Below are 23,800 nucleotides of genomic sequence, written 5' to 3'. Positions count from 1 at the left end.
TAAAAATCCCACAAGCACATCGAATCGAGCTTTGTGAAAAGGCTTTGTGAACAGGTCAGCCACATTATTGTCAGTGGGAACATGTTCTAGCCTAATGAGTGAGCGCTCATAACAATCTTTGATAAAATGAATTTTGATGTCAATGTGCTTGGTTTTGGAATGTTGGACTGGATTTTTAGCGATTTGTATAGTAGCCTCATTATCACAATTAATTGGGGTTTCTAGATAGTTCAAACTATAGTCCAACAGCTAATGTTGGATCCATATGACTTGAGAGCAACAGGCAAACGCAGCGACATATTCCGCTTCTGTTGTTGAGGTTGAGACCGTATGCTGCTTCTTACACTACCATGAGACCAGTCTATCTCCAAGAAATTGGCATCCTCCTGAAGTCGATTTTCTATCAAGCTCACACCCGCCATAGTTGCCGTCTGCAAAAGCATAAAGGTCAAATTCGGGATTTTTCGGATACCAAAGGCCCGATTTTGGGCAACCTTTGAGATACCGAAAAATCCGTTTAACAGCAATAAGGTGAGAAAGTTTAGGATTGGACTGGAAGCGTGCGCATTGACAGACCGCAAACATTATATATGGGCGACTAGCAGTCAGATACATGAGCGATCCGATCATTGATCGATAATACGTCTGATCTATAGATTCGCCTTCAAGATCAGGAGCCAGTATAAGTCTCTCCGCCATGGGTGTAAGAGCAGGTTTCGCGTCTCGGAACCCGAACTTCTCCAGCATATCATCCACATACTTTGCTTGGTGAATTAGGATTCCGGTAGAAGATTGTTTGACCTGAAGCCCCAGAAACATGGTAATCTCTCCTAGAGAACTCATCTCGAACCTTTTCTTCATCACGCCTTCAAATTCTTTGCCAAGTTGTGGACAGGTTGACCTGAAACTAATGTCGTCAACATAGATCTGAACTAGTATATGATCATTACCCACATGCTTGATAAATAAATTTTGATCAATGGTGTCGCGAGAGTATCCATGCTCGAGCAAATGCTTCGTTAGAGTCGCATACCATGCTCGAGGAGCTTGATGTAACCCATACAAAGCTTTGTCCAACTTGTAGACACGATTAAGGAACTTTGAGTCAACAAACCCAGGGGGTTGATCAACATAAATTTCTTCCTTCACCTTGCCATACAAGAAGGCAGTCTTGACATCCATTTGGTAGACCGTGAAATTCATGTAGGAAGCATATGTGAGAAAGATGCGAATAACCTCCAACCGAGCCATGGGAGCAAACACCTCAGCATAGTCAAGACCCTCAATTTGTCGAAACCCACGAACCATCAGCCTTGCTTTATGTCGCATGATTACACCCGATTCATCCTGCTTATTACAATAGACCCAACGCGTGTCAAGAGCCCTTTTTCCCTTTGGTAAGTCAACCAATTTCCAAACCCTGAGTTTTTCAAACTGATTAAGCTCCTCATGCATTGCATCCACCCAGTTGGGATCATTCAAATCCATTTCTACATTCTTCGGCTCTATTTGAGATATAAAGCAAGAGTAGAGACATGCATTAACGTCTCCACTCTGGCTTCTAGTTTTAACTCCATCTCCCAGCTATCCAATGACGTTATCGATCGGATGATCGCGTTGAATATTGAAACCTCCATCATTTACTGATTGATTCACATTAGATTGACCTGCTACAAACTCATTAGCGATTTCTTCAGGAAAGAGTAGTTCCATAAAAGTTGGATGGACAGCGGAAGCATCTCTAGACATGAACTCTCTCTCTCAATAGGTGTAAGAGGTGTAGCATCAGCATTAGGAGTTTCATTTATAACCTCAAACTCTGGACTATTTGGTTGATCAGATGACTCCCTCTTAGGTGGAGCATAGAACCTTCCTTTAGATGAAGCAGAGGACTCCCCCTCAATCATCGGAGGTCTGTAGACAACTTCTTCATCTTCGTCTTCATACATAATCTTCAAACCAGAAGAGGATCCACTTGAACCATCTGAAGACACATTGAGAGATTTGAAAAGTGATGTGTAATCAAATAACCAGTCGGGACCCACTCGAGCTTCTGTTTCGTTCTCCTCCAACCAGCGCACATCATAGGATTCGACTATCTGCTTAGTCTTCTTGTTGTAAACCCTATACGCGGTGCGCACAGCATACCCTACAAAGTAACAATCATCGGCTTTGGCGTTGAATTTAGGGTTGGAATCCAAGTGAAGAAGGGTGCAAGGACAGCCAAATACGCGGAAATGGCTAACGGAAGGCTTGTGTCCATAGAGAATTTCGCACAAGGTGTTCATTTGCGCTTTGTTGATTAGAACACGATTCTGCACATAGCAAGCAGTGTTAATCGCCTCGGCCCAAAAGAAAACAGGTATTTTGGAATCACAAAGCATTGTCCTTGTGGCATCTTTCAATGTTCTATTTCTCCTTTCAGCAACACCGTTCTATTGAGGCGTATGAGCAGAGCTGTATTGACGCACTATCCCCTTTTCTGCGCAAAAGTGGTCAAGAACCGAATTCTTGAACTCAGTTCCATTGTCAGTACGGAGTGCCTTCACTTGGTTATTGGTTTGTTTCTCAATCATCACAACGAACTTATTAATTAGATCAGCAACTCCCGCTTTGTTGGATAAGAAGAAGACCCATGTAAACCGAGAGAAATCATCGATCACAACTAGACAGTACGAGCTTCTGTTGATGCTTAGGACATTGACTGGACCAAATAAGTCCATATGTAATACTTGGAGCACTTGACTGATTGAGTTGACTTGCTTGGGCAGGTGTGGTTTCCTATGGTGTTTGCCTTGAGCACAGGAAACACACTTCTTAAATGTAATAAAGTCTCTGACAGGTAGTCCTCGGACCATCTCATTTTTAGCAAGGCGATTCAAGTTTTTCTCGTTAGCATGACTGAGCCTTCGGTGCCATAGCATTGCATTTTGTTCGGAGACTTTTGAGAAAAGGCAATTGACTTGTTCAGGTAGGTTGCTGTTCATGTCAATAATGTAAGCATTTCCATCCCGCTTGGATTTAACAAGAATCCACTCTTCTGAGATAACCAAGGTTGTAGAACTCGCTACTCGGTACCTGCTCGGCCGACTGGGGAGTAGCAAGTACTCGGGAGTACTCGCGGAGTACTCGGATTCGGTAATTCATGTAGAAATATTTTTGGAAAATTATATACATCAAAATCATAAGTTAAAATCATAATTTGATTGAAATATATAACCAAAATTAGTTATATGTGAATACATAAAAACTGAAATACACATAATTGTCTCACTACGTGGATAATTACTGAAAATTTAAGATATATATGTAGTAATAATAACATGTTTGTGTTAAATAATAAATCATTAAGTTCATTATACATATTAATCTTGAAATTATTGATTTTTTTCTCTTTTTATGACAATTTTGACCCTTTGACCGAGTTTGACCGATTTTGACCGAATTGGCCGAGTTTGACCGAGTAGGCCCGACTTTGACCGAGTTCGTCCGATTTTTGACCGAGTTTGACCGGTTTTTGGCTGATTTTTACTAAATCCAAGTTTTTTGGCCGAGTTGACATTACTCGCCTCGATGGAGGGCCGATTCCGAGTAATCGGCCAAGTAGGCCGAGTTTTGCAACATTGGGGATAACAATGCATGGCTTGAGAATCATACATTCTTTGTCGGTAAAATGGGTAGAATAGCCTTTGTCGCAAATTTAGGAAACGCTCAACAAGCTGTGCTTTAACTCGGGAGCGAAGTTGACATTCTCAAAGCTTAACACTCCATTTGTGACAGTTCCTCTTTGTGTGATCTTGCCACCATCTCCATCCGCAAAGGAGACATAACCCCCATTAAAATATTGAATTCCGCTCAATTGGGAGATGTCTCCAGTCATATGTTGGGAGCAACCGTTGTCGACGTACCAAGGACGGACGACATTCCTCCACTACTGTCCCTGCAAAATAAGCGGAATCATTTAGATTTGGGAACCCAGGTCATCACTGTCCTGGGTTTCCTTTTCACTTTCTCTAAATTAACATTTTAAGATCTCAAACAAGGATCCTCATTCCTAATCACTTCAGAGGGTGGTAATGATGGATTGGAAATTGACTTGGGCACCCAATGAGATTTAGGTTTTATCAAATTCTCTGATGTTTTTAAAATATGTTTCCTTCAGTCATCTTTCCAATCATCATTTCGAGAACGATTTCTTGAGGATTTTCTAATTAAAGACCTTCCTCGAGATTCGTTCTCTCCTCTTGGTGACAAATAGTTTACAAAGATCCTGTTTTGATAATTCCTAGCTATATGACCACCAACACCACAATTAAAACAAATTTGTTTATTATTTGAACTTGTACTACATTTCTCAGAATTGTTTTCTTTATGGACACTCTGACTTTTCTCAGGAGAACATGAATGAGAACTAGATTGAGATATAAGAGAGGGTGACTTAGTTGTTGTGACTTGTGGAGTTGATGGTGTTTCATGATTATCACAAGCATTAGAATTACCAAACACTTCATCATACATATCAAAGAAATTAAATTCAATTGAATCAGAATTAGAAACATCACACAAAACATCATCAGTCTTAACATTTGAATCACAAACAGAAACAGAAATATCAGAATTAGGAATAGAAACAGAAACAGAAACTCCAACTCCATGCTTCGCCTGATCTAAGGGTTGATCTGCATAGGAAGTAGAAGCGTCAGTACTTTCAACATTTATAAACCCTCCTGAGATGAAACCAGATGATTTTCCATAAACCATAAATGATTCATTGGCAATCTCATCTTTAGACAAGGGTTGATACAGATATGTGTGATTATAAGTAGGAGGCACACTATCGTATCCCAAACCCTTTTGTTGGTTTCGTTTAAAATCCATGCAGTGATCGATCATGTTGGCAACTACCTCGCTTGATCCATCAAATTTTTGAAAAGCAAAGTTTGCAGAATCAAATCTTTTCTTTAATGTATCAAGCTCGGCAGTTAGCGCATCATTTTGCCTTTTAACATAATTGTACAGTTCACATTTCTCATTGTACTCTGTCTGGACTCTTCTAAAATCGTTTATCTTAGCTTCTAATTGGGCTTTAAAGGGCTTTTGTCCTTTCCTAAGTTGGTAGCCCTCATATCTAAGGTCCTCTACTTCTCTACGCAATAGTTGGATTTCATCATGAAGAACTGTAACATATTCTTTACATGCATAAGAACAAGATGGCAGAGTTACCTCGCTTTTCTTGCGCTCGGAAGAGGTAGATGTCATGAAAGGAAACTGCAGCTCCATCATTTCTGCCTCAGGATCAGCTTCATCAGTGTTCAAGGAAACATCATCGATCTGAGCTAGGTGAGCATTTTCTGGCCCTGAAATATTCAAAGCCTGAATCTGGTCCTCCCAGTCAAAAGACTGTGTGACCATAATGGTCTCACCATTAGTTGCAGCACCTGCACAGTTGTTTCCCACTGCTACCATCGTTCTGTTGTTGTTGACCCTGCGATCTGGATTTGGACAATCACGAGCAAAGTGACCCGGCTCGTGGTAGTTGAAACATCTCAGCATGCTCTTGTTGAATCCCACCTTATTGTTAGCATTCATGCCCCAGTTTCTCTTTCTAGTCTTCTTAGCAAACTACTTGGCCCTGAAAATAGCCATAGCAATCAGCCACGTGATGTCCATCTCTTCTACGTCTTCAGGATGAATCTGGTCCAAATCAGCAAATGACAGTTGAGGTAGAAGATCTCCAGCTACAAAAGCATTGTAGCAGTTAACAAGCCCAGTAGCTAGAGCCAGATTTTCATCAGTATCCTTATGGTTTGAGGAAGAGGCTACAGCAGGAACATTTGGAGAAGAAACAACATGTGGGGAGACAAATGGTTGATTCTGAGGATGAGGAATAGGTGATGCAGTAGTGAAGGTCTGAAACTGAGGTGGTTTAGCAGCAAATCCTTGACCTGAAGAGGACATGATTGAGGATAGAGCATTGTTGGATGAGATACCAAGATTTAAGTAGAGTATGAGCTCATGTGATTGATCTCTCTCTGTTTGTCATCAATATCACAAGCTTTGATGATTGCCATGGTTTTAGCAAGAGTGAGGTGGTTTAGATCCTTAATCTTCTTGATCACAACAACATTCATATCCCATGATCTGGGAAGAGCGTTGAGAAGCTTCTTGTTGATTTCTAACTTGGTCAAGTAAATCCCAGATATGTTCATGTCCGTTATGAGAGTTGTGAACCTCTGCAATTGAGCCTCAAGAGTCTCTCCTGGAATGTAGTTGAACATGTTGAACTTTTGTCTCAACATGTCCTGTCGACTCTCCTTCATATCCTCATTGCCCTCATAAACTTCAATTAGGGCTTCCCATAGATCTTTAGTTGAAGTGTACTCACAAAAACCTTGAGTGATGCCGGAAGATAATGCCATAGTTAATGTGGCTAAAGCCTTTTCTTGCTCCTCAATTTTCTCAAACTCCTCATCAGTGTAGTTTTCAACCTCCTTGTCAATCACTTGGCCTCCGACTGTCGTGGTGATTCTAACAGGGCCTCTAAGAATGCTTCTCCATACCTTAAAGTCCTTCATCTTGATGTACTTTTCAATTCTATACTTCCATTCGGGGAAACCATCCACAGACATCAATCTTAGAATTCGTGTGGAGGTGCCCATAATGGTGTCAAGTTCATGGAAATGATTTTGACCTGGAGAATCTATTTGAAATCAAGAAAATTAAGCAAATTTAGTTCAAAATTTGAGTTTATGGTTGAAAGTGTTTACGACCGTAAACTAGGTTTACGGTTCAGGGGATTACGACCGTAAACATGGTTTACGGTATATGAGTTTACAGTTTGTGAGTTTCCGATTTATGTGTTTGCGATCCTTGAAAATTAGTTTACGGTTTATGATGATTCTGAGATTACGGTTCTTGATGTTCTTGATTCAACAACCGTAAATGGAGTTTACGGATGATAGAAAACTCCCAGAAAGCCCTTATAAACACGATTTTTTCAGTAGAAACAATTCCCTTCATCACATAAACACTAATAACAGGTTCGAACTTCAAAGATATCGGTTGAATTACCCAAAAATAGATTGAAAGAAGCCTTAACACCGGTTTATGCTTTGATACCAATTGTAAGGTCCAAATATGGATCTTTACCAGTAGTTAAGCAACAATCAATCACACAAGAAGAATGAAGAGGAACCAAGCTTGCACGTTATATTCAATAAATCGTCAGGTACAACTCGATGGACTTTGTGTAAACGCAACGGCATCAACAAACACTAAAGACTGACACCTCCTCTATATATACAAGACCAGACCGTAAACTGGGTTTGCTACCGTAAACAGGGTTTACGGCCGTAAACATAGTTTACGATCTTAAACACACAGACATTCCAAAACGCATACACAACTCATAAACAGTATTACAGCCTCTATCCAAAACAATATACACTGAAATCCTAGACCAAACCATTAACTGGACCCTTCAAAACCATCCACGGTCGATCATATTTTGGAAGTAGGTATTGAGGCAAGACTGTCATGAATGGGTCTGTAGTTTGTCGAGATGTTTTAGACATAGCACAAGTTAGCTGCAATGTTCATGAGTACTCCTAGAATAAGATTCGAGTATTGGATTCAACCCACGCTCATCTGAATCACTTCATGAATTTTATCATGAGTGATTGTGAGATGATAATATCTTATATTCTTGAAACAGAGACATGGGAGTTGTAGTTGCGAGTCGGTTGCACATTGACATATGTAAATGCACCAGTAACTTGGTGTTATAAAACATATTGTTGTGTGTAATTTGATGAGTAAGTACAAGCAAGCATTTGGGTCGAAGTTTATCCGTTCCTTTTACCCCATGTGGATAAAAGTGATATATGTGGGGCCCTCGATGATTTGGTGATGACAAACCTAAGTGCTTGGCCAAGCCTGGATTGATTTGATTTGTTCAATTAGTCGATCGTCATAAATTGGAAATTAGGAAACAACAAATGGACAAAAAGAATGATTATAATCCATGTCTCAGTCCATATGATATCTAGAATAAAAGAATATATGATCCCTTGTCTAATGGACGCGTCATTGACTAGGTCAGAATTCGACATCGGCTTTTAAGAGCTACGATTGCTAGTCGGGTTGTGGAGTCATACTTGAAATAATAGTTATTAGACTTATCCAAGTAGGAGACTATTGGATTAGGTGTCTAAGTCCATAACTATAATTGGTATGTACTTGACCCGACAGTAGCATAGTCCATTTGGGTTGCATATCACCAGGACAATTTGATATGATGGATTTTTGAGAAAAGATTATTTATGATTTGTTAATATATTATAAGTTCTAAAATATTAATATGAAATCATATTATTTAATTAGTATTGATCAAGAATTAATTTGGAATTAATTTTATGATCAAAAGAGACTAATTAAATATATGGGGATTGATTTGGTAAATCATTCATTCTTATGGTGTGGGCCAATGATCCATGATTCTTTAGGTTGGGCTAAACCAATGTTACAACCCATGGATGATCCATGGGGGTTTAAACCCATGGAGTCTAAGGAATATAGAAGGTCATCCACATTAGGGTTTACATGGTGTACCCCTAATCTTGGCACACTATATAAGAAGCCCCTTAGCATCCAAAATTGGTGACTAGATACACTAGTGAGCCTTGGAGTTCCATGAGCCGATTTTGGTGCAAGAAATACTACTCTCTCAAAAGTCTCCTTTGTTCTAGGTGTGTTGTGATTCCATTTGAGGTGCGACACTTGGGGCACTAAGTTCCTAAAGGCCAAACTCAAGAAGTTCTACAAGCTACAATAAAGAGGTAATTCTATAATTCTTTTTTATGTTGATTATGTCATTTTCATGCTAGTTGTAGGCTTAATGCTTTGGAAACAATATTGCGTGTATAATTAGAGAAAACATAGATCCAAAGCATTTAGGGTTGTATATGCACCGTAGGATGTTGTAGTATATTAAAACCCTTCAATTAATCCACTCTTAAGTCGTGAAACCTTGTGCCTCACGCCGTGAGTCTCCAAAATGCAGGACAACAAGTCAATGGTCCCTCACGTCGTGATCCCCAACATCTCACATTGTAAGGACCCTTATAATGCAAAATAAATAAATGAATGAGTTTTAGTACCTTAGGGTTCCGGATGTTAAAAGTAAAAGGAATTCGAAGCCCTACATCAAAGGTTTTCGGATAAATGCCGACTTTCCCATGAGGAGGGGACAAAATCATCTAATCAGAAGCCGGAAACTCTACTCCGTTAATCGGAGAGAAACCATAAGCCTCTTGGAGAGTTTCAAACTTGGTAGCAGAAGGAGCGATACCGGGACAGCTGGCCATGAGAGTAGAAGAAGTTCTTAGAGAAGAGGATGGAAGGGCTAAAAAAAACGTGTTAAAAGATAACAGGAAATGGAGGATCGTTTATAATGAGGAAAAAGGGAGGGATATTCAAAATCCCTGACGTAGTCGATGTAACAAACAAGCAAGGCAAGCGGTCACGTCGCCGAAAAGACGGAAGTGTCTAGCATACCCCAAGGTGACACGTGTAGAAGCAGTTAAGTCCATAACATCATAGTTAATCTACTACAAAAACTACAACTACTGGACCGTGGGACTTGATAATGTGCACCATGGTATAGGCCAATAGTTACACCAGATACACCACCAGGCGGGCTACATGGCTGAGACCTTCCCGATTGTGGCCGCCCCAGGAAAACCTCGCACCCGCGGGCGTCTATCCAGCAAAACGCCGGTGCAAGAGCCAAGCCCCTGCAACAGACACTCTCCACTCCACGACAAATCTAACAGCTCCAGACGACAAGGAGTAAGCTCAGAGCTTTACCACTTGAGTCAATCGCTAGCTCCGACATAACAAGGAGCACGATTGGCCAATCAGAGCGCCCGATCATGTCAGGTCTGATGCCCTTGTCCCATGTACGGACTAACAAGAGACCTCAATATAAAATGTCTCATCCACCACCCCGGGAAAGTAAGTTAGCTCTATTAGATTCTACCACTCTCTTAGATAAATCACGGACTTGACAGTCGAAGCATTATTCCGAGACATCTTCTCGGAGAACGGTTGACGGCTTTCTTTCCTGCTGTGATCTCATAGATCATACCGAAACAGAGGATACCTTCAACCACCATTGTCGGAGGACGAGATATCATATATATATATATATATATATATATATATATATATATATATATATATATATATATATATATATATATATATATATATATATATATATATATATATATATATATATACACACACTAATCCTTTTATTTGTTTTGGTGGATGGTCCTATTATTAGCTTCTCATAAAGAGGTACTCAGCCACATATGAATATCCATTAGTTCAAAGACAAGTATATCTCTTATGAACAGTAACAATCATCTCAAGAAAGATGCATCGTTCCAACTTATTACATCTTAAAGGATATATTGTGGCTACTTAGTGCCCTCGCCCAGAACTCCAATTATTTGAAAAGCCTCCAAATAAAATAGAACAACATTCTTGATTCTTCTATAAACCCACTGGTATACAACCCAACAACAACTCCCCATAATCAAATTAATAAATAATTACCTCAAAGTATATGCTAGAAACTACTCCTCAAACATTATGAATAATGAAATACTATAATTAAGAAACGCTCAGAATAGGTAAACACACACATAAATTGAAATTTAAGTTTTTCCATCGTCAAAACGTAAATCATCTTCACAAAAGTTATTATTCTCGACGAGACACAATTGGAATTACTCGCTATATATACCCATCCCCCCCTTCTTTCTTTATAATGCATTTTATTCAACCTAAAACCAAAAAACTTGCAACAAAAAAATCATTAAATATCATTTTACTTTTACATAACCGCATTTTGTGTTGATCAATGGCGGAGTTAGCAGGGGTTGCAGGATGCTTGCGCCCCCCCCCCCCCGACATTTGAAAATCCCTTATCTATGTTTTATTTATATTAACGTGAACCTTATAATTCTATTCAACAGGTTAACTAATAATTTTACTTTTACTCATTTATTACCCCATTAAAAAGAAAACAACGATTTTACGAATATCTTGATAATAAGGTATGTTTTTTAATTGCTATTTAATTTTTAATATTTTCTTTATTTATAATTAATTGTATTATTATAATTGACAATTTGGTTTTTTATAATCATATGTTAAATCATTAGTAAAACGGAATCATATATATTTTTTCAAACAACAAGATGATGTTGGAGAATTATGAGTCATTGTTTATGGCCGGTTAAAGACTTTTGAAAAATGATTTTTATAATGATCAATGTAGCTTCTATCTTGTTAATTTCGATTTTATAATTTTTGATTCCGATTGATATTATATTATATTTTAATATATTATTACGATACGAGGCTCTCAGCCCCCTTAATCTTAAATCCTGGCTCCGCCACTGGTGTTGATGGATGAGCCAAACTGCAACAAAAATCAATACATGCAATTTTAGTTTTTAGTTTTTTATATGATGAAACCAAACAAATAAAAGTCATTATATTTTGTATAATTATCATAAAAGTCGCTATATTTTAGTTTTTCGTTTTTTAATGTTTTCTAGGAAATCAGTTGCACCTTTATGCTAATTTTCATTTTTTGGTTTTATGTTCAATAACATTGGTTTTTCTTTTTTTTACGTTTTCTGGTTTTTCAATTTTTTATCTGTTTTTTTATACTTATATTTATATTTTGACTGTCTGGTTTGCATTCAATAGTTAAATTCAATCATAGTAGATAACACCTTGGAGTTCGATGGTCATAAATTGAACTTTTCAATGGGTAAAATGAAACTTTTTAATCCTTAAATAAATGTCAAAAGAAAAAAATTTATATGTTTCTTTGAACTCTATATAATTAAATACATTACAAGAAAAATGATAAAATTGTATGAAAAATATAATGATGATTTGATAATCTATTAAATTATATAGTAATCAATGTTTCCGGAATGCCCTAAAAAGAATGCAAATTTAGTACATAACTATTATAATTATTCAAAAAAAACATAAGCAACATTCTTCAATTAACGAGCCGAAGGTTTTCCCTGTTAAAATCGGGCTTCATTAGGAATTGACTGTTGGTTCTTACATCTTCACCTTGATTATAAACAAAATTTATAGACTCATATAGTGTTTGTTTTTTGTTGACGATGTAGTTTAGACTAGCTCAAGGATATATTTAAAGTATATATTTAGAGTATCTGCAATCCACTCTTATTTTCCATTATTTTTTTCATTCCTTCCTCCATTCATATCCAATTTTACCTCATTTATTCCCTAATTTTAAGAGTAATGAATAGTATAGCACCATATTTGGTGTTATACTATTCATTTCCTCCAAAATGGGGATGAACTTTGAGTTGTCGATTTTAGTCCCTTTTTTTTATATATTTATACATTTATGGTTTTTATCTACTAATTATAATTTCAATGTAATATTTAATATTGATAATATTTGTTATATATTAAATTATATTAATTAATATAATTTAGAATTGGTGTGTTTGGCAATTGATATAACTTAAAAGAATGGAATATATTTTTTTGGGTAAAAATGAGATAAAAAATGAAATAGAGTTGGAGATTAAAATATTATTTACCTCATTTTTTACTTCATATTTGAAGGAAAAATAGAAGTGGGTTGAAGATGATATTTTAAAAAAAAAAAAAAAAAAAAAAAAAAAAAAAAAACACATACACACAACTACATATCAGCACTGCCAAGACGGAATTGCTATGTTGCAATTTTAGTGGGAATCAAACATGTGAAAGAATAGAAGTATGCATCAATGACCATCGAATTACGACGACAATAGTGATTGTGTGGATCCAATAGTTTCTAACAACTATAAAATGGACAACTTATACAAAAATTAATTAAATAATATAAATAAAATTGGTTGATCACAAAAACAAATTGATAAAAAAAAATATATTTTACCGTCAAAATTGTATTTAAATTGTAAAATTGATGAGTTGAAGTTTATTCGTCATAAAAATGGTCAACAAATGTGTTTACTATTGCCATGCTGATGATCAAGCTGGAGATTTGGAACTCAAAGTGTGAAACAAAGTTGTGAGTTGTGACCGAAGATCTTTTCCATTCATTTAAGCCCTTTTAACCAATGTTTTAAAACCCGGGTTTTTAGTTGACCCGGTATGATGAGCGGTTCACGGGTCAACCGGTTCAACCGGTTGAACCGTCGGATCAACCGGTTGAACCGTCGGATCAACCCGGTTTATGATCTTTTTCTATTTTTATATATTTTTATTTTCATGCATAATGCATAAACATATAAAACCAATAATTTAATGTCCACAAAGTTTAAATATTTAAAAACATTGAAGAAACCACAAACGGCTCGTTGTTTTGGCGTTCGCTACTTGTTTTCAACTATTCAAATCCTATTAAAACGGGTCAATCCGGTTTTAACCGGTTCGACATAAGCGGTTGAACCGCGGTTTAGAGGAAACCCGGCCGGTTCGATCCGGTTCGTATTTTTACAAAAAACCGGTCTCAATTGACCCGCCTTCTATCCCGGGTCACGGTCCAACCGGTTGAACCGGCCGGGTCAACCCGGGTTTTAAAACATTGCTTTTAACTCATTTGGTGATTTTGTTTCGATTGTTTCTATAGATAGAGAAAAGTAAGAAAACCAGAGTTTCAATGCATGGCATTAATACTTGGAGGTAATATTTTAATAAAAAAAATTAATTGATTAATGCATAGATGGGTAGTTATGAGTTACATTTGTTACTAAGGTGATTAATGATGGACATATTTTGAAAATAAATCACCTATTTATCCGACAAAATTGGCACATGCTAGCTAACAGGATTAATTTAATTAACAATATATGAACAATTAGTAAATTTGAAACGATAACACGAATTCAAGATTTTCTTGGAGTGCAACAATTGAACTTCCATAAATCCGTCATTAATCCGTCATTTTCGGGGGTTTCATCCCAAATCCATGCTTTTTGTTCTCAACTCTGTCAACACAAAGATAATTTTGACTTTTGACTTAGGGGGTGTTTGGATAAATAGTTTTTAGCTTATTAGCTTATTATTTATTTGCTTATTTTGGTGGGAATAAACATTTTTTTAAAATGTGTTTGGATTAGCTTGTTACGGTGGAAATAAGTAATAAGCAATAAGCATTTTAAGTGTTTGGCAAACAAAACAGCTTATATGAGTAAATTGACCAATAAGCAATAAACAATAAGTATTCCCCCCTTGCTTATTAAAATCAGCTTATTTAGCTTATTTCTACCGCAATAAACTGATTTTTAAAGACTCCTATCAAAACACTTAAATTTGTTTATTATGGTGGAATTAAGCAATAAGCAATAAGCAACCTATTTTTTCTCTATCCAAACACCCCTTTATTTTATGCCAAGGGTAAAATGGGAATATATATATATATATATATATATATATATATATATATATATATATATATATACAAACAAACAAGAACTTACGTAGGGGCAAGTTTTCCGAGACATTGAAGCTCGCTACCGGATCCTTCCTGAAACACTCTCCCAGATATCTCAATTATGTAGGATCGATCTCTATCGGTTGGCAGCCCTCTGCTTGCAAGCAAATCCAAGTCCCTTTCATGCAACTCCCGCCCATTCACAAAAACACCTGTATGCCCATCAGCACACTTTTCAGGCATCATGTAATTGAATTCTTCGATATATGGCTGCCAAAACAAAATGAACAACTAAGTTGCAATTTTGGTCCTTATTTATCTTCTTTTTAATGTTTTTGGACTTTGGTCCATGTTCCAAAAAATACCATATTTTTGAGACAAAAATTGCAAAAATCAACCTATACTCAGGACCAAAAATAGTCATTTTACTTGAAACCGGAACCAAAAACATTACAAGAAGCTCAAATGTAGACCAAAACTGCAAGAGAAGTTTTTGGAACCTAAGAAAAAGTCCGCTACACTCATGGACCAAAAATGTAATTTACTTCTTAAAAACAAAATTCTCAATATTTATATATTTTAACCTGTGAGGAGTTGGGGATGGAAAGAAGAGAAAATGGGTAAAGGGCTAGTGTCTTAAAGCAATAAGCCGTTATTTTTTTGGGGGGTTTAACCCATTAAGTCATTATGTACGGGTCAAGTCAAAAAGACACTGCCAATGTATAGCTATCAAGATTAATTATTTTTTTTTAAACGGCAAATCTAAACTATTCCTTAAATCCACCTATGTCCTCGACGAGAGTTGAACCCTCAACTTCAAGGAGGAAGGACAACACCAGATTAATTGATTATTAACCCTTAAGCTAATATTTAAGTTTCTTTTTGACTTAATGTAGAAAAAGAACGTTTTAATAAATAAAGCCGGATAAATGACACTTTAAATTTTTACCAATGCATTAAGTCCTAACTCCTCTAACAAATTTGCAAAAATGACTCACAAAAGAAATTACCGGAATTATGCCACGACATGGGCCACCCATCATGCCCCAGAATCCAGCTCTGGAATCATACCTGGTGCAACAAAACAAACAAGAACTCCATCAAAACATGTTGAACATTTGTGTGTTTTAATTTCATGCAGGACTTACCAGTAATCCCCTGGTTGTATCGGTCCAGAAATCTTTTCAGCTTTCTTGACCACCCGATCAGGCAACGGATGCCCGTTGACCGTAACGTTGACTTTTCCAGGGTCAACATGATCATTAGATCTTGAAAGCTTGAAGCTTTTCTTGATCATACCCAACAAGAAAGATTCATGTCCTCCTGTATCATCTTGTTGATCCAAAGATTCTTGAGATGTACCATTGTTAACACTATACTCGTTTGACGAAATCCTGATCTCAGTGGCAACATCTTTCATGGAGCTTTGGCGGGAAACCGATGCTGAATAATCAAAATGATCTTCAAGTGAAGATTCGGAAGGTGGTGAAGATAAACTTCTATCTAACCATTTGAAATCAAAATCACCCGAAACATCAAAATCATTGGATGAAAACTCCATGGTATTGACACGCCATTTATGCATATTTTCTTTGTTAATTTTACCACCGATCTTCTCAGGGTTGCTAACGAGCTTCTTGTCGACAACAGAAATCAAGATCACTTGAGAGCACGTTGCACATCTCAATTTCTTTAGAGTTTTTCCATAGCTTTTCGTGGGTATTTCAAGCAATTCAAAACAATTGCAACAAGCTATAAACGGAGAGCCGCCAGCTACCAGGCGGCACCGCCTCCCTCCGGCAGCTAAAATCCGTCTCCGGGGACGATGAAGGTTACCTGACCACTGTGTGTAGGGTTTTCGATAGTCATGGCGGTAGTGAAGTGGTGGTGGAGGGCGGGGACGGTGGTGATTGGTGTAGCAAATCAGACAAGAACATAAAGGATGGTGAAATTGCATACGAGTATCCGAATATTTAGTAACATATTGACTGGAAAAGTAAGGATGTTGATATGGGGATGGAATTGGAGGTCGTGATCTAATAAGATTGTTAGAAAATGAAGTTTTTTCTTTAGCCTGAACAATTTGATCCTTAAGTTCGTCTAATTTCCGTAAGATTTCATCTTGGTTAATCGAGGACTGAAAAGGTCTTCGTGAAGTGTTTATTTGGGGTTCCAAGTTTCCCGATTCACCATTTATGTTCAAATTCTCCATCTTTTGATCAATCTGCATGCTCTCGTTACATCTAAGATCATCTTGATTGAAGTCTAAACTTAAATTCTTTGTTTTCTGACTCGAGAAATTGACATTTTGTAATTCTTTAGACTTATTGTTTGAAACCCCATCGTTTTCTTCATTAGAAACTTTTGCTGAGTGGATGGGTTTACGGCTTGCTGTTAATAATAAAAACAATATAACCCAATACGATTAGTTTGCTGGGAAACTAAAAAAACTCGGATCATGCAAAATTCCATATACAATATGAAAACGCAACTGAAAAAAAAAACTATCAAAATTTTCACAGAAACATACAATTTTCGCCCAAAATCACCTATGCATAAAGCAATCATCAACAACACATAGTGTAAATCAAAGTTCGTATATTAGGAAACCCTATCTGTAAAAAAACCTAATATGCTTTCCACAGAAAACATGTACGTTACATCCTAATCACATCTCTGAACGAAAAATTACATGTCATTAAACCCCATTCCAGTTTCTTTATTATAAAATAAAAATAAAAGAGAGGGGGGGGGGGGGGGGGGGGGGGGGTTGAAGAAATTATACCACGAAGAATAGCGCCACAACCACCACACTGATAAACAGAGTAATCAGTAACTTCAGGCAGCAGACTTTCACATTTAGGACAGCGAACCAAGCAAACCTCCGCTGGGGTTTCAGACATTTTCTTGCTCAAAGATCAAATATTTCTGCAGAAAGATTGCGATACACACATTTGCGTGTGCTTAATGTTTGAACAAAGAGCGAATCAAGATTCTTTTCTGAGAGTGAATAAAGATTCTAGAAAAGAAGCCCATGAAAGACACAAAATTATATTTCCGAGGGAGAAAAAGTAAAAAAGATAAAAATAAAATAAAAAATAGAGCTAAAATGTTATGCTTTTCAGCTGGAAGTGGGGGAGTGTGGTACACAATTATTAAAAATGATCCTTAACTTTGAAAAGATTACAAAATCTGGGTATTTGAGGTAAAACTTTTCCAAACAAATTTAGAAAAAGTTATCTACATAAATGGTCCTTTGCTTGTATGATTGTTCACTTTCAGTCCAGTTATATTAACTATGTCTGACTTGTGGTTCTATTTTGTTACGATGATGGTCGGCAACCATACAAATTGATTAAAGTTACGTTAAGTTATAGAAAAACAGTTGTTATTTTTTATTTTTCGTTTTTATTTTTCACTTTTCGATTTTAGTTTTCATTGTAAAATTTAGAAAACATATTTAGTTAAAACTTATTTATTTTTCATTTTCAGTTTTAGAAAATTAGAAAATATTTTTAGATGTGTATATTTCTATCGTTTTCAGTTTTAGAAGTGGTAGCGATGATAAAGTTGGGGAGGGGGTGGGGGTAGGGGTAATAGTGGTATCGGTAATGACGTCGGTGGTAATGGCGGTGGCGGTGGTGATGACATACGTGGTGGTGGCGGCGGAAATTATGGCAGTGATGGTGGTGGTGATGTTAGTGATGGGGTAGTGTGTTATGATGGTGATGGTAGGTCGGTGTATGTGTTTGTAGGGTGGGTTTGAGAGTGGGTGGGTATGGGTATGGGTAGGTACGGGCATGGTGAGTTGGGAGTGTTAATATATGGGTAAGTAGAGGTGGGAGTGGGTGTATGTTCATATTTTAGAAAAAAAAAAATTGAATTAGAAAAATATGGAAAACAATGATTATTGAGTTTTCAAAATTTTCCAACTTCTTTGTAATTTTAAAAAACAAAAAATTTTCATTTTCTGTGAAAAATTTAGAAAAATAGACAAACTAAACATGTTTTCAAAATTCTTTTTTTTTTTTTAAATTCCGAAAAACAACCCATTTTCCGTAACTAAACGCAACCTAAATTACCCACACCTATATATATATATATATATATATATATATATATATATATATATATATATATATATATATATATATATATATATATATATATATATATATATATATATATATATATATATATAACTTATTAAATTAACAAAACTTATAATTTTTATTGGTTCAAGTGCTTACAACAACCCACAAAAATGAAATTGGGTTTGGACAAAGCCCTTGAATATGTCAAGAAGAAATAACAACAATCTAGTTTCAACCATGCAAATGACATGTTTGATAAAATTTATGAGACAGAAGGGCTGGAATAATGGAGAATTGGATGCATTTTACCGGGTGAAGCAATTTCACTCCAAACTGAATGTTTGCTCAAATTATACAATAATTTACGTGTTATGTTAAATTAATAAATTCGAAATGGAGAAGTTTTTTCGAGCAAAGTAAATTGTCACAGTTTTGACGTGCATCATATACTTTTACTTATACGGTCTTGAATTGGTCCTTACTATAAACTTAGCCTACAAGGTATAACAAGGCTATTAGGAGGAGGATGTAGGAAGCTAGTCACATCTTCAGAATCATGTTGTTTAAGGATGTCAATCTCCGCATTGAAACATATATGAAACACCCCTGTTTTATGTTAAAATAAATTTAAAATCATTTTATCTTTTCAAAATCATCATTTGCGAAAAAAAAAAAGTATGTACGGTCCATAGTCTTTAAAATCATTCGAAAGTTTAGCAATTAACGGTTAATTAGTAAGATGGTGGATTAGTACGATATCATTACACAAGTTCAAATAAAACCACTACAACAATCGTGACCTTCTAAAATTCAAGTCCTCCTCTAAAGTTTCCATTCACTGCTATCACTTGAACAAAATATAGGTTAGAAATTCTAAATCACTGTAAGTAATATCGGGATTTCACACATTTGCACACAATGGATTGGCACATTCCTTTGACTAATGAGAAATCCCAAAAATCATTTTCAAAATCCTTTCATAAAATTAAGTCATTAATCAGACATAAAAGAATAGTCTTTAATTCATTGAAAACTCTTAAATCCTTAGTCCTTCATAGTCAATAATCCAGAAAAGTTAATTCAAACGTTATAACCATTATCTATCACACCCTCGGACCTGGCAGAAACGTTCGGTGGTGGATGACTTTCATGTATTGTATCATAACAAATGCATAATAGTGACCAAAGCGAACAAGATCATCATGTATATAATTGAAAATTTTACATCGTTGTAAGTGTTACATGTTTCAAAAGTCAATTACAATATGATGACAAAAGATTTGTTTGACTTCTTAGTGCCTCATCCTCAAAAACTGGTGGTTACCTGTTTTAAAGATTCTTTGAGAATACAAGTTGTTTGAAAATGTGTCAACAATTTAGTTGGTGAGTTCATAAGAGTTTGTATGAATAATTGTAAGCCTTTCCGTATAATATAATCATGTTTGTTTCCAGAAAATCCGATATTTTACATAAAATGAGTTGTAGTCTTAAATGTTCCAAGACCGAAATGTACCGATATTTTTCATACTTAAAATAGTAATATATAGTTTTATTCGTATATAACACCGTTTGAAGAAATGTGTTTTCGTGTAAAATAAACATATCGTCGTTTCCCCATGTGAGTTTTCATAACCGTGCTAAAAATGAATTGTCTGCCGCGACGTTCTTCAGGCATCAAAGTGTTTATGACATTTATCACCCATAACCTGCCGGTCTAACTATAGCTAACAGTTAGGGTGCGGGATCATCAGTCCCGTATAGATCTATACACAAGTATCACGCTCTCCAATAGGAGACTCTGTTTATAAAATAAGACTTTCGCGTATACCTTGATAGTACGTTGAAGACAATGTTTCAAATTTATTCAACGGGTTTACGTGTTTTGTAATGAAAATGTTTGTATATGTAACTATCCCTTTTTACGGGATAATAAAAACGGCGTAAAATAATTATATATGTATTTTTATATAATTATACACTTTACTCAACGGGTTACAAAAATGTTAAAAGTTCATAAACTATATTTAAATAGCTTACAAAAATGTTAAAAGTTCTTATGATATATATATATATATATATATATATATATATATATATATATATATATATATATATATATATATATATATATCATAAGAATAATATAGCGTATTTGTAGTCGTTTTTCATAGCTTTAGGTTTTTATGAAATCTTTGCATGTAAAAGTTCACAAGTTTGGTAGTAAATCTATTTCATATATTTAGCACTTTTTCTCAAAAAATAAGAAAATGTATTTAAACATTTGTATTTTAACGTAAGTTTTCTTGTGTTTACTTGTATCCCCACCCCCACCCCCCTCTAGAACCATGGAAAAAGTCTCGAAAAATGTATAGGTATAAACTCACCTTATGTGTTTTCCTTGATGAGTGGAAGGTTGTGGATAAGGAGTTTCAAGTCAAGAACACTTGAAAGAAACTTGGAGATTTGATGGTCCTAAGGACATTAATAGGACATTAGTACGTGAATATGTGGGTAAGAGGTTCAAGATTTGTTTAGAAGTATGTAAAATCATTAGAGTTTGAAGGAAATACTTACCAAAAGATTCCAAGAACAATCTTCGGATAATCCTTGCTAGAGAGAGAGTGAGAGTTATTCTTAGAGAGTAAATGTGAATTAGTGGAAGAAATGGTGAAAATGAAGAACAAACTAGTAAATCGTGGGTTATAAAGAAGGAATAAAGCAAATGGATAGGAGGAGTAATGAGGGGACAAGGAATGACCAATGGGGTTTTGAGATGTGACATAAATGTGTCTTGGAAAAGATGAAGACCCACTTGCTATAAAATATTTTAATGATCTTTACATATTATTTTAAGTAAATGTGTGTTTTATATAATAAAGCTTCAAGATGTGCTTAAAATATGAGTTTAGAGGATTTAAGATGTGAGAAATATGAGTTTGATGGAAATCCCGACGTCAAAATCCCTTAAAATGAAGAAAAGTCTGAAATTGCCAAAATTTCGAAGTGGAGTCCCAATTGGCAAGGGGTTCGGAGTCAGTCAGCAGGTCTGGAGTGGGCATCCTTCCGAGACTGCAAGATTGTCCGGTGCGAAATCTTCTAGAGTCGCTTGATCTTCCGAAGTGAGCTGTTTCCGGAGTGTAACCTTCCGAGATGCGAAGGATTCCGATTTTGAGATGGTCCGAAGTCAGGGAGGTTTCCTGAATAGCAAGAGAGGGTTCCGAAGTCAATCAAAAGTTTCGGAATCAGAAGGTTCCGAGATCAGGAGGTTCCGGGGTGAGAAGTGTTATTATTTTTTTTTTGTTATCAATGGAGATTTGAGAGATATTTGGGAGAGAATTGAGATATATAGAGAGATTTGGGAGAGATTTGAGATAGAGAGTGTTTAAAGAGAGAGATAGATATATTTTGTATTATAATTGCAAGTCGTACATTAGGAAACCTAGCTTTTGCCTTGAAATCTTAATGCTAGTTGTAGAGATGGCAAAAAAAAACCCGTACCCGATGGGTACCCGAAACCCTAGCCCGAGTTGAATGGGTAAAACCCCCGAGTTGACCGGAGATGGGGACGGGGATGGGTATTACCCGAATATAAAAAGCGCGGATGGGGATGGGGATGGTTCTACCTGTCGGGTACCCATACCCGTACCCGAAACCGGCCCCGATGGGTACCCGATATATATATATATATATATATATATATATATATATATATATATATATATATATATACTATTACACTATTACTTATGTTTTTATTTTTAATAATGCATAAGCAAATTTTCAGTACACAATGTAAGGTTTTTTAACAATCAAACGTATAGTTTTGGGAAGAATTTTTATATATTTTTTTTTTTGTAACCTTGAATTTTATTGTTCGTGTTTGAAGACATTCAATGATTATAGTGTTTTATATTAGTTCTGTTAGTTTTCGTTTTGTTGGTTAATATATAATTATGAGTTATTTTTCATAAAAGTTCAAAACTTTGTAACGGGGAAAAATCCCCGATTACCCATTGGGGATGGGGATGAGGATAGATTTTTAATCCCCGATGAGGATGGGGTCGGGTATGGGGATGGGGATGAGGATTCGGGTATGGGAATGGGGAACACGAAACCCGGTATACCTGTACCCATTGTCATCCCTAGCTAGTTGTGTTGACTTTGTTTGACTTTGCTTGACCAAAATTGACGGTTGTCACATTATCCATCATTTACTTAAAATCAAAATATCATTATTGTAGTCATAATCAAAATATCGTTAGTCATTATCAAAATATTCTCATTTTAGTCATTACCAAAATATTATCATTTTAGTCATTACCTTATATCGTCAATTTTATCGCTTATAATTCTCTTTATTGCCTACATCTCCCCTACATATTCTTCTCATTCGTACGTCATCATCGATCTTTCCTATAGTGGTGGTGGTAGCTCGATGGAGACAAAAAGTATATGGGGAATAGGTTGGTGTTTTTTTGGCATGTAGTGGTGGTAGTTGCTAACCGAAGATGAAAAAGGTGAGAGGGATGGGTTGGTTTATTTATAGATTGTGGCGGAGGCAATACTTTTCCGTATACGATGATCGATGATAGAGAACGCGTGTTATCGAGAAGTTCTACGATAGGGATGAGGTGTGGTAAGTGGGTCCATTTATTTGTTTATTAATTAAAAAAATCTAAAAATATGAACGAGAAAAAATGCATAATTTTGTCTTTTTATGTGTATCTAACATAGTGGCTTATGCTATAACCGAGAAAGGGACCAAAGTTGATGGATTTGCCAACTATGAGAATTACTGCTGTCAAATTTCAAAAATTAGAACCAAATTTGCAGACTAATGTATACCATAGGGATTAAAAATGTAATTTACTCTTTAGAAAATCACTGTATGCTTAGTTAGAATAGAAAAGGACTAACTTGGCAATTTATGTAAAAATAAGTGATTGTATGTGAAAAAGTGGAAAGTAAAAGGGAAAATGTAATGTGTCAGAACACAAATTTTCTTGAGTGAAGTTTTGAGCCTTTCCTTTTCAAATCCAACATCGCGTAAAAAGCTGTGAACGTAACTTTTCTTAGATTACAAATCTTAGAAAATTAAATATATTTACATTTATAGGGCTAATTCAAAATGACAACATACCATTTTCAAAATCGCTTTGGATTCGCGTGGCCCAGTTTAATGTTATTTGATTCC

The 23,800-nt window shown here is 35.8% G+C and overlaps 2 protein-coding genes across 4 annotated transcripts; both read right to left on the bottom strand.

Moving 5' to 3' along the window:
* Positions 1–5,996: 5,996 nt before the first annotated feature.
* LOC145004946 (uncharacterized) lies at positions 5,997–6,659 on the bottom strand. Its single transcript, XM_078963975.1, has one exon. The coding sequence runs from the start codon at positions 6,657–6,659 to the stop codon at positions 5,997–5,999; it is 663 nt and encodes a 220-aa protein (XP_078820101.1).
* A 7,140-nt stretch (positions 6,660–13,799) lies between these two features.
* On the bottom strand, positions 13,800–21,288 carry LOC145006304 (uncharacterized). 3 transcript variants are annotated; one of them, XM_078965397.1, is made up of 7 exons: positions 21,181–21,288; positions 20,991–21,078; positions 17,298–17,440; positions 15,661–16,903; positions 15,523–15,583; positions 14,559–14,782; positions 13,800–14,066 (listed from the first exon to the last, which is right to left on the bottom strand). In XM_078965397.1, exons 3-7 carry the CDS (start codon positions 17,413–17,415, stop codon positions 14,012–14,014), a joined length of 1,701 nt encoding a protein of 566 aa, XP_078821523.1. In that variant the 5' UTR covers positions 17,416–17,440; positions 20,991–21,078; positions 21,181–21,288; the 3' UTR covers positions 13,800–14,011. The 3 variants fall into 3 exon arrangements, with proteins under 3 accessions (XP_078821523.1, XP_078821526.1, XP_078821525.1); XM_078965400.1 differs by lacking the exon at positions 17,298–17,440; XM_078965399.1 differs by lacking the exon at positions 13,800–14,066 and having other exon boundaries at positions 14,600–14,724.
* Positions 21,289–23,800: the final 2,512 nt, after the last annotated feature.

The sequence above is a fragment of the Lactuca saligna genome, chromosome 7, assembly GCF_052625555.1.
Source record: "Lactuca saligna cultivar CGN05327 chromosome 7, ASM5262555v1, whole genome shotgun sequence".
NCBI lineage: Eukaryota > Viridiplantae > Streptophyta > Magnoliopsida > Asterales > Asteraceae > Lactuca > Lactuca saligna.
Note: the sequence above shows the minus strand (reverse complement) of the source record. Positions and strands in the feature narration are given on the sequence as shown.